The 13,428-nt window shown below is 36.6% G+C and overlaps 1 protein-coding gene across 3 annotated transcripts in view; it reads right to left on the bottom strand.

Annotated features, from left to right (window-relative positions):
* Positions 1-13,428, bottom strand: part of ADAMTS19 (ADAM metallopeptidase with thrombospondin type 1 motif 19) — a 254,721-nt gene that overhangs the window by 28,006 nt on the left and 213,287 nt on the right. For all 3 annotated transcript variants that reach the window (XM_081281410.1, XM_081281411.1, XM_081281412.1), the window contains 3 exons: positions 12,800-12,935; positions 4,419-4,623; positions 1,233-1,385 (listed from right to left, as the gene is read on the bottom strand). In XM_081281410.1, the coding sequence (XP_081137536.1) occupies positions 1,233-1,385; positions 4,419-4,623; positions 12,800-12,935 (494 nt within the window). The remainder of the gene's footprint in view (positions 1-1,232; positions 1,386-4,418; positions 4,624-12,799; positions 12,936-13,428) is intronic.

Below are 13,428 nucleotides of genomic sequence, written 5' to 3'. Positions count from 1 at the left end.
TTTCTTTTTCTTTTTCTTGCCCAACTGCTCTGGCTGTAATTCCAAGTACTCTATTGAATAAGAGTGGTGAGATTAGACACACTTGTCTCTGATATCAGAGAAAATTTTGAATGTTGAAAGTAGTTGAAAGAGAGCATGGTTCACTGAAAACTCAGATGCAATGTAAATGTGCAAACTTTTGTTAAGAAAAAAAGAGTCATAATAAAGAAGCTTAAATTTTATGTCAAGGATTTCAGGATGGTTAACACTGAAAAAGCTACATAATTAAAGAACTTTGTATGCTGAAATGATTTTTCCCACAAGTTTCTTCCTATTATATTTCCATAAATACCATGCTCCTTACCATATCCCAGCAGCTGTTACTTTTTTCCATTTATTAAAAAAATGGGAAGGAGAAAAGATCTATTATGCATCACCTATGTCATAGAATTTAATGATTCCATGATAATAGGTATATAATATCATAGCCAAATAAAGGATGATTTAATTCATACTTATATGAAAAGTAGTATTTTAGAGTTGTTTTCACCCGGATCTGATCAGAATTTCATCTTAAAATAGGGGTTTGTGAGTACTTTACCAAGTAAATGTGTTGTTATTTTCTATAGCTCAATTAACTACATGTGAGGCTTCTCATATAAATTTTAAGTAAACATTATTATTGTGAAATTAAACTTACTTGTCACTTGATAAATGAGTTGTGTCTGCTTGAATTGACCAGAGGATTTCAAGAGTTCTGTTCCTTTATATTTCTACTATACACAACCCAAAACATTGGTGGGAAAAAGATTGCCTTTACCTATTAAGATGTGAGTTCCTTTACTTGGTTTTGCTACTACTTCCCTTGATCATATTTTTATTTTACTTATTTTACAGTATTTTGACTATTAGATCAGTTTCATGAAAAAATATTCTAAGAAAGAACTGTTAATAAAAACTAATAAATAAACAAAATAATAATAGTTATTATTTTTTAGGACTTCTTTTATGCCAAATATGGTTGCATGTGCCTTTCTAAGAAATCTTCTTTAATCTGTAACACAATTCTATAGAGATCATGATCACAGACAGATGAACAGGATTTGAACCTGAGTATAAACTATTCCACACCCCATGATTTTTACCTGTATTCTCCATAACCCTCTAATTCTATACTACATGGTTGTAGTACTTGGAATAATACTGACATTATTGAAACTTATTATTTTAGGAATATACAGGATGCTTCTCACCTTTGACCAGTCACCCATTCTCCATACATAGCATTTTGAATAATCTTCACAGTCTTCAGCTTCTTGGGGTCTGGTAGAGAGGACACATTTCTTTCTTGGGTTAGTGCATCGCACAGTCCGATGGCGTACACCTTTTCCACACTTGACAGAGCACTGAAAGGTGACATGGGAGATGTGAAAATAGTTGCTGGTTAGCAGACACAGACCATAGACTAATTTTTGTTAAGTGTTTGGTAAGTGTTTCTAACCATCTATAATGGGACCATGATCCACATAAAAACCAGGCAAAACAATTAAGGACAAGTTTATGGGTAACTCCATGCCAAGAAGCTATATCAAATACCAGATGGAGTTTAAGATAGAGTGTTAGAAAAAAAATGGATTCAAGAACACTGGACCGCAAGGTGAGGTGTTGCATGTCTATAATCCCAGTGGCTCTGGAGGCTGAGACAGGAGGATCAGGAGTTCAAAGCCAGCCTCAGCAAAAAGCAACTCAGTGAGATCCTGTGAGAAATATACAAAATAGTGCTGGGATGTGGTTCAGTGGTTGAGTACCCCTGAGTTCAATTCCCAGTACTACCCTCCCACCACAGGAAAACAAACAAACTCTCAACCATTGTATAGAAAGAATCAATTTAAGAAAGACAAATAAGTGGCTGGGGCTGGGGCTCAGTGGTAGTGAACTTGCCTGGAAAGTGTGAGGCACTGGGTTTGTTTCTCAGCACCACATAAAAATAAATAAAATAAAGGTTTATCAACAAATAAAAAAATTAAAAAAAGACAAATAATATACCATGATCAAAATGTAAAGTACTGCCATATGAGGGGGTGTCAGCCTGTAATCCCATTGATTCAAGAGGCTGAGGCAGGAGGAACATAAGCTTAAGGCCAGCCTCAGCAATTTAGTGAAGCCCTAAGCAAGACCCAGTCTCAAAATCAAAAATGCAAAGGGCTGAAGATGTGGCTCAGTGATAGAGTTCAATATCCAAGACCAGAAATCAAACAAACACAAAAAAAGTAAAATACCAATCTTCAATTAATATCAGATTTCTCTATACAATGATGTAATGAATATCTTCATTTAACCTAAATAAAGGTTAGTGAAAAATGACCATTTCTCACAGAATGCCATTTTTTTAACCAACATTTCTGAAAACTAAAAATAGAGAAAATATTACTAAAAGGGGACAACTTATTTAAATAAATAATCATACACACCTGTCGATCATTATTATAAATGGTTGTGTGGATTGAAAATACAATTTGGTTCAAAAGCAATTCAGGTAATTTCACAAATATCTGATTCTTGATGTTGGTGAGATAACAGATTAGAGCATACATGTATATTTCACGTATTCTGGGTACAAATTACTCTCTGATTTATATTTGTGCTCCCGATTATGGAACATGCACAGATCATCCCTACTTTTCAATGGTAGGCTCAGTGAAGACCTGGATGTGGACACCAAAACTGTATTGGGTTGGGAGGAAGGCAGTGGTTGGAGTGTAGCAGAAACAGTTAATTGAAATTCCAGTTTATATTTGTTTCTGAAAAAGGTCCAAAGAAAGAATTGCAGGACATACTTAACAATGATGTCACATAGGGATAACCATGCTTGTGCCCAGATCATTGCTCAGAGCTGCAGTCAGAGGCAGAAACTGGGCTAACCACTCCACTCACTTTTATAGGTTTTAGCAACAGTTCTGTTGCTGGAAGCTTGCACCTGGAACTGATGACATTTCACTGAATCTTGCACAAGTTAGTAATTGTCTCATAATTTTTAGTTTGCATTTAACTACATTGGGCTTTAGAGTGGATCATATATTGTGATTTGGCATTTTAATCCTTATATTTTTAGGTTTTATGATTAAAATTATCTCTGGTTCATATAATCAAGTTTTAAATTAAATGAAGACAGACTTTTTAAAATTGGAATATTCCATTGTGACACATTACTTCTCCTTAGCTGTTGCTAAAAATCTGTATTGTAGACTATTTCTGACCTATTTCTTCCTAAAGAGCTTGTAAAAATGTCACAGTTGGGCTGGGTGTGAGGTACTTTTGTTTCTCTCATGTTCTTGTGAATCCTCTCTCCATATTGAACTGATTCATTTCAGTGTAAAGCCTGATATGGCATTCATTTTCAAAAGGTCACATTATAAATGAAAAAAAAAATGTATTGAACACAAAGCTAAAACCAAGGAAAGAAAGAAAACAGAAAAATGAGCTCTCTGCAAATGTGCTTTCAGGGAGGTTGAATTACTTAAAGAACACTTAGAAAGTGCAGTATTTATGTCACTCAATGTTAAAAGAGTAGCTACTTACTTTTCTATGTATCATTTTCAGATCCTATCTAATAGTCAAGTAGATAGGTGATTTTAGTATGTGTGTGCATACATGCATGTGTCTTTGGACCTGGGTATGAGTATAAATATGTAAGAGGTTTTGTTTGGATTTATGCACCCACACACTCAACACTAAAATACTCCAGAGAAGTCAGTAAATAGATGTAATGAGTGACAATTATTATTATTATTCAAAGATATGCATCATGGTAATAGAAAATAAAATACTCTTGATCAGCATGAACTACACCTATAGGTTATAGAAAACAAGTTAGTGTAAGTGAGTGAGACAGTTCTGGTTGAGATCCAAGCTCTACTACTTAGGTAGAACTTTGGGTAATCTAATTCTCTGAGTTGTATTGCCATCATTTATAAAATGGTGAATGCTATTAAGTTTCTTGCATTCTTGGTCATTCAGTATACATGATGCAATAAATAAGAAGTAAAAGCATACTCACTGCTCTTATAAGGTGATTGCTAAATGTTAATTTCCTTTTTTCTTTCCCTTTTAAATGTTTGGCAATATGAAATGAGTCAAATGTGTATTTTAATGTGTGTGTAGTTGAGAGTATATTCACAGTATATAAATGAGGTAGCAAAATTCTAAAATGTATATAAAATTTTCTATTGATTGTTTTATAATATTTATAAAATAAGGAGTAAATATCTGTCTTTTTTCAAAATTATTTATGTTCATTCCTTTTATTATCAGTGAAAGTAATGCATAATATTAAAAACATCATCTCTGATGCAGAGAGATTCTGGATATGATACAATATGACTTTGTACAACATAAGGGTCAGAGAAAGAAAAGGGAAAGGAATGGGTTGTGTACTGCACCTCGGACCACACTCCTGCCTCCCACACGGTCATGCAGTCCTGTCCCTCACAGCGCTGGGCAGAGGCAGGCTTAGGCCCAGTGCAATCTCTCTCCCGTGCTCTAATGAGAGTTCCGTTGCTCAGTTGCTGGGTACAGGCCACCTGTCTGCTCTGCATGCCTTTTCCACAAGTTCGTGAACACGTGGTCCATTCTGTCATCATCCATCTAAAAGTAAAGCAAAAGTGACTGGAAACATGCTAAAAAATATCCACTGCCATACATCTAACATGTTTAGAGTTGGCAGAAAGTTACCTTCAACTTTGTGTGATTTACTAACATTAGCCTTTTATCCAAGATACCTATGATGTCTATTGCCTTAAATTCTCCATGTGTCTTATCTACAGGGCTTGTTATTAGAATGTCAAAGTGTATGTCACAGTCTGTCCAGGTCATCATACATGTTAAATTTTACTGCTTATCAAATTATCCCATTAAAGCACCTTTAAGTATAAAACTAGAAATATCCAGGAGTTATTCCTATTCTTTGCATTTCAAATATTTACAGTAGCCCCATGTGTTAGGTGTTACAACCATGAACATTTACAGAAAGGGAAATTTCTCTTACTAAAGGATGGAGGCATACCCTTCCAGAGAGAGGTATATAATGATATAATGTTCAACTGCTGAGGTGAAATGAGGTGAATGAAGTAGGCATTGTTACATTGTCTTTGGCTACCATGTGAAGGCAACTTAAACACAAGCACTGAGATACCAAGATAGTTTATCTGATAAATGAAAGACTATGTGACTAAGGGGCAGGTAGTGTTTAAGCATGGTGTTATAGTTTGGATTCAAAATGTCCCCCACAGGTCATGTGCTAAAGACTTAAGTCACCAGCTTGCAGTGTTACTGAGAAGTGGGGTAAGGATGGAGGAGGTGGGTTACTGAGGGTTACTGAGGCCATATCTTGTCTGCACCCCCCAACCTTGTCCTAGTTACTGGCCATTAGGAGGTGGGCAGGTTTGCTTTCCTGTACCCTTCTGCCATGATGTTCTGCCTCACCACAGGCCCAGAAACAATGGAGCCACCAACCATAGACTGAAACCTCTGAAACTAACCCCAAATAAAACTTTTCTCCTTTTTTTAATGAGTATTTTATCACAACAATAAAAATCTAACAGAGAAAATCAGTACAAGAAGTGGAATCATTGCTGTGACTAGATGTGACCTTGTGGCTCAGAAGCCTTTGGAACTGTTTGCAGGAGGGGTTTGGAAATGTTTGGACATGCAAGTTAGAGGATCCCTAGAATGTTGTAAGTGGAGTTTAACAGATGATTCTGGTGCGAGCTTGGAAGATCAGAAAGATACTAGGAAAGCAGACACGAGGTTTCAAATGAAAAGGAGGATTCGATTGGAACTTGGAGTAGGGCAAAAACAAAACAAACCAAAATAAAAAACAATCAACAAAACAAAAAAATTGTTTGCATATTATCCATGCCCTGAGACTATTTGTGAGTCTGAGTTTAAAGGTGAGGGACTAGTTTTATCTGGCAGAGAAAATTTCAAGGCAGCACAGCATTCAGGCAGTGGCATGGATGTGGCTTGCTGCATTTAGCCAGGTTTACAGTGAAAGCAAGAAGTAGAGTGGAAAGATCTGAAAACTTGCAATTTGACCAGAAACACATATAAAATTGTGGTCATGGAAGTTGTGGTTGCTGAAGAGATTAGTACCATAAAAAAGAAGCCAAGTACTTCGCACTAAATAATAGGAAAAATGTCTGTGAGAACTGGCTAGTGATTGGTGAGGCCCTTCATCCCACTGTTTCAGCCTCAAGGGTGTAAAAGTGCAAACTTGTTGAAAGACTTCTTTGAAAAGAGAGCCCCTGGGTGCCTTGTACACACAAGGCTGCCTAGGAAGATGTTTTTCCAGGAATCATTTCATCATACTCAGCCATACAAGCACTCAGAGGTTTCTGCAGTTACAGTGAAAGAGGCTACTGCTCCCACTGGCAGCAGACATTGGCATCCTCCACATGGTGCTAGTTGTGCAGGTATGCAGACTCACAGAGTCAGGAAGGCTTCCACCTAGATTTCAAAAGAAGGCCTGAAGGGTCAGGCATTATGTGACAGGATCTGAGTCCCTGCGTGCAGGCCCTAACAAGATGATGTATAAAACTGTAAAAGTAAAGTCCAAGCTGCAATGAAGACCCCAGGAATTTGGAGATACCAAGAATGCAGATACCAAGGAAAGCCAAGGCCAAGACAGAGGCCAAGTAGGTTGCTGTAGGCAAGGCCATAGGGTGAGATTATAAGTGCTTTGGAGCTCACACCATGCTAACATGTGCTACAAGATTTAATGCTTGCCTTGCTGGGGTTTGGTTTTGTTTTGGTCCCATCCCTCTTTTTATGCCACTTTTGGAATGTGACTATTTATCCTGTATTATTGTTTTTCATTTTTTTCATAATTCAGAGTTTGAGTCTAAGAAGAGTTTCAGTCTGAGAAGAGACTTTGGACTTGGACTTTGAAGCAATGCTGGAATAGTTAAAACTTTGGGAACTCTTAGAGTCAGACTGGATGTATTTTGCATTATGAGATGGACATGAACCTTTGGGAGCTAGAGGAAGAATGTTATGTCTTGCTTCTAAAATATCTCCCAAAGACTATGTGCTAAAGGCTACGGTCAAAAGCCTGTGGCATTAATGGAAGGTGGGGCCTGGTTTAAGGAGACTGGTCACTGGGACCATGTCATTAAAATATATATTTTTGTCCCTGGCCTGCCTCTGTCTCTCTTTTTCTTTTTCTGCTTCACTGTGAGGTGAATTTTGCTTTGCTCAGCCAAGCCCTTCCACCATTATGCCTCACAACAAATCCAAAAACAAAGAAGGTAACTGAATCCTCTGAAACTGTGAGCCATAATTTAATTTTTTCTCCTTTGTGTTTCTTGGGTATTTTGTCACAGCAACAAAAAGCTGACTAATATACAGGTATATCTGAGACAACATGATGATTCATATCCCAGGTAGAATGGAGTAAATGGAGCAAGATTTCAGCATGCTATTCGGAATGACATGCAGTTTAAAACTTATGAATTGCTTATTTCTGGAATTTTTCATTTAATATTTTGAACTGCAGTTGACTGTGGGTATTTGAAATCTAAATGAAACCACAGATAAGGGATGATTATTATAGTATTTATTGTATATACATTTTGGTATATTTTTAAAAATTTATTTTTGTACATACTTTTCTCTTGTTTCATCTTCTATTTGTTTGGAAATCAAACCATAATCTGAACTTATTCCCCCAAATACTTTCTATTTTCACCTCATGCCATTTGTTCACGTAGGGTCCTCTGCCTGGATTCTTGACTACCAGCTCTAAACCCCTTCCTCCCAAGATGACTTCTCCCTCCAGCCAACAGGGTCTGCTACTTTCCTCTGCCCTCTATCACCTGGCTTGTAGTTCTCATAGGGACTTACAAGATACTCCCTGGGGAGGTGGAGGAGCTTGAAGGCTATTGTTTTAGTTAGCTTTTCATTGCTGTGATCAAAATAGCTGACAAGAACAACTGACAGGAGGGGCTTGCCATTTGAGAGGCTTTAGTCAATAGCAAACTTCATTTTTCTGGGCTTAAGGTGAGGCAGCACATGATGAGCGAAGACCCCAATGGAGGAAAACTACTCTTCTCATGGCAATAGTAGAGACAGTGGGAGAAGAAGCCACAGAAAAGATGCCCCTTTCTAGAGCATCCTCCAAAGACCCACCTCTTCTAGCCACACCTGACCTGCCTACCATTACTACCTAGTCAGTCCTTTCAAACTAGGATGAACTAACTAGGTTATAGCTCTAATAATCCAATCATTTTACCTCTTAATATTCCTGCATTAATAGGAGTGTGGGGGAGATAATGCACATGTAAACCATAACAGTGAATTAAGGAAATTTGACCCTCCTTTCCATTTAATATATAAATTCCTCAAAATCATATATCAAAGCCTTGTTCTTTGCATCCATAACATTTTCCATATAATAGAATTTCTAAAAACATTTCTTGGCATGGAAATTAGATTTGTCTGTTTTACAGAGATAGTCTCAATTGCTCCAAATTTGCCAATATTCCTAGCAATAATCTACATTTTGAGCAGACATACCCTCTAACAATCTAGTTTGTTCATCTTTAAAATGGCTTAATTTTAAATGATTTAATGTTTCCAGTTCTGAAAAAGGAAATATTCACAGTAACATTTGTAATCCATTACTGAGTCTTACAGGTTCTTGTTTGCTGACCTATCATTTTGCTTTGGAGTATTCCCATGGATTTTGCCTAACGTGCATTTAATCTTCCAAATTCAGCTCTATTTTCACACAAGAATATTCCAGAAATATTCACAATTTAAATTGATCTGTGTACCTTTTCCTCCAACTATAGTATCCAGAAGATACTACTGAAAACAGAAGTTTTAAAATTTCATGGAGTCTCATATTTTTAAAATAAATCATTTTTTCAGATCCTTCATATAAAAATATGCTTTTTATAGCCCTTGAAAACTGCTCAAAAGTAAGAAGTAAATGTAGACTGCATTCTAATTGTTAGGTGCAGGACAGGCTGAACTAAATTGTCTGTAGGGCAGGCTGAACAAACGTTAGCTGTAGGATAACCCACACACTCAAACCCCACTCTGTCTGGTCCTTTATCACCTGTTTCCATCAAGTCTGAACACTCAAGGGCACTCAAGGCTGAGCACTAAACCCCCCCCCCTCCCCCGTTCAAGCTGAACACTTAACCCCCCTTATGCCAACGAGGCAGCTTGCAGACCTAGAGACCCCATTAGATTTGGGCTATAAAACTCCCTTCTGTTGGGCCGCCCTCTCTTGCTCTCTCTGTCTCTCTTGCTCTTGCTCTCTCTGTCTCTTTTTCTTCTCTTGCTTTTGCTCTCCATTTCATTCTCTCCTCTCCTCTCTCTCTCTATCTCTCTCTCTCTGCTCCCCCCATTTTATTCTCTCTTTCCCCTGTATTTCTTTCTCTCTCTTTTTCTCCTCTTTTTCACTGCTGCAATAAAGACCTCTTGGTCGCTCTGAGTGTTGTGGTCACTTTCCTTTCACTAATGATATTATAAATTTAGAATTCACCTAATTTGCAATTATCCCATTTCCTGATCCTGAAGATGCCATATTCTCAAAAGTTTTTTCCTATTGTATCAGTCCATTTTATATTAGGCACATATGGTTCCATCAGGCCTTTTGGTAATTTCCTCAATACATGTGAATGGAAATTTGAAAACTTACTTCTAGGGAAGAGAAGGGAAAAAAGCAAGAGAAATAAAAGATATGCTCTGCCAGCAAGACTTGGAAACCTTTCCTGTGATGATCCTTAATAATTGCCCATGTCGTTTCTTGCTTTCCATTATTTTGGCTAACCTCGCTGACATTACTTCTTGGTGATTCAAAATATACTGCCTTCCTTTCCAAAGGAAGGAAGACAATAATCTCTAGGAAAAAAAAAAAAAACTTCCAGTCTCCAGCTGCAAAAATTTCTCACTCAAAAATGTACTGACCTTTTAAAAACTATTCATTTTACCAAGTCATTATCAAGGCACTTTTCCTCAAGAGAGCTGAAGTTTGTGATTGAATAGCAAATGACATGCACTGTACACTCTGCTCCCTCCCAGACCAAGTTAGGAAGTAACCAAGATGTTCTGTTCCTTAAATCCAGTTCTTCAAAGATTACTGAGGCATCAGAAAAAGCTCTTCCATAAAACTTAAAACATTAGGTGGTAAATAAAACAAATTGTTTTATTTCACATAGGTTTTGAAATATGTTAACAAATATTCCACATAGATTATTTAGCATTTAAATATATGTTAAGGGCTGGGGATGTGGCTCAAGCGGTAGCGCGCTCGCCTGGCATGCGTGCGGCCCGGGTTCGATCCTCAGCACCACATACCAACAAAAGATGTTGTGTCTGCCGAGAACTAAAAAATAAATATTAAAAATTCTCTCTCTCTCTCTCTCCTCTCTCACTCTCTCTTTAAAAAAATAAATAAATAAATAAATAAATAAATAAATATATGTTAAAAGTGTGCAGCAGGACTGGGGTTATGGCTCAGTGGTACAGCACTTGCCTAGCACGCGTGAGGCCCTGGGTTCAATCCTCAGCACCGTATAAAAATAAATAAATAAATAAAGGTATTGTGTCCAACTACAACTAAGAAATATTTAAAAAAAGAAAAAGTATGCACCACTTGTGTACAATGAATTGAAGAGCATTCTGCTATCATGTATAACTGATTAGAAAAAAAATAAATAAATAAAAATAAAGGCACAGAACATTAAAAAGTGGTCAATTTTGTGTTGTGGTACTACTTCAATTAATAAAATATACACAGAAACACAAAAATACATATTTCTTTAGGCTCATAGATGTACTTTACATAAATACACAGCTAATTGTCAAGGATACCATCCAAGCTGGGAGCAGTAATAACAGAAAAGGGATCACTAAGGAAAATTTGCTTTTAAATGTATGAATTTTTATAAAAATATATTCATGTTTTTAACTGTTTAATTTGAAATAAATTATTTTAATAGAAAAAAAGTGATATGAAAAGAGAGATTTTGGAAATAGTGATAATTCCAATGATCCAGCACAAAAACCAAAAGTTCTACTTAAGATCTGTCCAGACCCGAATGGAAAGGCCTCAAAGACCTGCCTGTTGAAAATAATAATAACCTAGGTTATCTATGTAATTACTATCCTGCATTATAAAAGATCTTTACTAGTTCACCAGTTATGGAGTTGGGATTAAAACCATAACATGGGAACATAGAGTATGTGTGATATTATTAAAAGTATATTAATGTTCTTTTGTATTTTGCATAACATTTTATGTCTCATTATTCTCTTCTTTTAGGAGGATATATTTGCATGGGCATAGGATTGTTAGAGCAAGAGTGAAAACGAAAGAAAAACTGATAAGCAGCTTTTAATATTTAAAATATATTGAATCTACAGTAAAGCAACCCCTGAAATTTGAACATTGTAAAAGAAGAAAGTACTTTTCCAAAACCTTTTAAGCGTCCATTAACATGGCATGAACTAGATCAAAAGAGCTTAAGAACTGAGTTTTACAATGAGGCAGAAATAGCAATGACTGAAGATAGAAAAGAAGGGGCGGGGAAGAGAGGAGACAAGAAAACCAGAACTGAACATCTACCTGGATGACACTCCAGAGATCATCAAAGAGTATTCCAGAGATTATTTAAGAAAGAAAAGTGCAAATATGAGTTAACTTGCAATTTTGCTGCTCCTGCACTTTTATTCCTTCACCCTGTCCCATACTTACTCATTGTGATAGGAGGTTATAAAGTTTATATGAGTTATAGATGAATACAAAGCTATAAACTCTTTGCATATTTGAGTTCTGCAGTGTGTAAATTCACCGTGACTCCATTGCAGAAGCTATTGTTAAGGGGAGATCAATCCTCTATTTAACTTCCTAAGAATTCACAACCATGCCTAACTGACTGAGCCTCAACAAATTCCTGAATGTCAGATAAAATAAATAATGTTGTTACCATTCTCAAGGAATCAGTCCAGCCTCACACTCTTCATCATCTCATTCCTAAAAAATTTAGGGCTTTTTAACAGTAGTGCTGAGTTCTACTCAAGTTCAACATTAATTTTTATGAGATAACATGTAAATTTTCAGTAGTCCTGTGATGGCAGCTGTAGTGGCTTCTCCGAAATTAAACTCAGGTTCATTCTTGTCTCTGCTTCATCTTCTTGTTACTAAGGCATGGTCTTCCTCCTCCTAGCCCACTCTCAGCTGCTTGGCATAGATATTTTGTCTCCTACTTAGGAGTCTCTTGCCTGCTTTCCTAATACTTATTGGGAAAATAAGGAGCTGGGTCAGAAACCCGGAAGTTTGCACTGAGAACTAGAGGAGAGGAAGTGAGGAACTAGCTTCAGGAAACAGAAGGACAACTCTGTCCCTATTATTCTGCAGTTATTCTGGTCCTGCCCCATCCTACCTTGATTTATTGACCTCTGGAAAGTTCTAATGTATAATTTCAGAGAACATAAAAGCAAATATCTAAATTCAACTAAATAACCAGATTTTTTAAGAGGTGATCTACAGGTTACCAAGTAATCTTAATTACTTCTCACCGCAATCTCCCCACCCCCATCCCCAGTTAAGTGGTTGTATTTACACTATGGAGAACACAAAATTGTAAATATTAGCCTTACATTCTTAGACTTTGCTTCTTTAAAAGTTCACATTGTGGTTCATATCCCTTTGTAAGCTAAGAAAAGGTGATTCTAATAATATTCTGAGTATGCTTTAGGGATAGCAATATAACAGCCAAACAATGCTTGCAGGGTTGCTGGCATAGGGTACCGTGTTTGACATGGCTGCTCGTTGCACTTCCGAATCTGTGGCTCTGGTTTCGTTAAGTGTTTGCATTTCTTGTTGTCGACGATGCTGATATTCTTGCTCATGATTTTTGTGCAGGACACCGTTGTCTTCCTTTCTCCTAAAAATTGCAAATTAATATATAAAGCAATGTTATCATAGTCATTTATGAAATGAATTTATATATTCATAGGCTTGGAATTTTCATAGATATTTTAAACTAATTTGAAGTTCCATCCATGAAGATAATACTATTTATAATTTACATAACAAAATGTATTTCCAGGCTTAAGAATTTTTTTCTCCTTAGAAAGTAAATGGCAAGCATTTATATACAAAGTGATAGTAGCAACCTAAGTGAACAAGAGGTTAATAGAAAGTTTTTATTGTAATAAACTGTGGTTGTCTTTTAGCATTAAGTGTTTGAAAACCATGTGTGTAGGCTGGGGAGAGAGCTCAGAGGTAGAACACTTGCTTAGCATGCATAAGGCCCTGGGCTCAATCCCTAGCACCCAGAAAAACAAAACTGTATGTGCATAAGGCATTAGGAATCCTCTTTCCCTAATAGGCCTTTTTTGGAAAGCACATAAAAAGCACACAGATGTATGTGCACT

This window comes from Spermophilus citellus (assembly GCF_964194105.1).
Source record: "Spermophilus citellus genome assembly, chromosome: 1".
Taxonomy (NCBI): Eukaryota; Metazoa; Chordata; class Mammalia; order Rodentia; family Sciuridae; genus Spermophilus; species Spermophilus citellus.
This window is presented reverse-complemented; position numbering and strand designations above follow the sequence as displayed.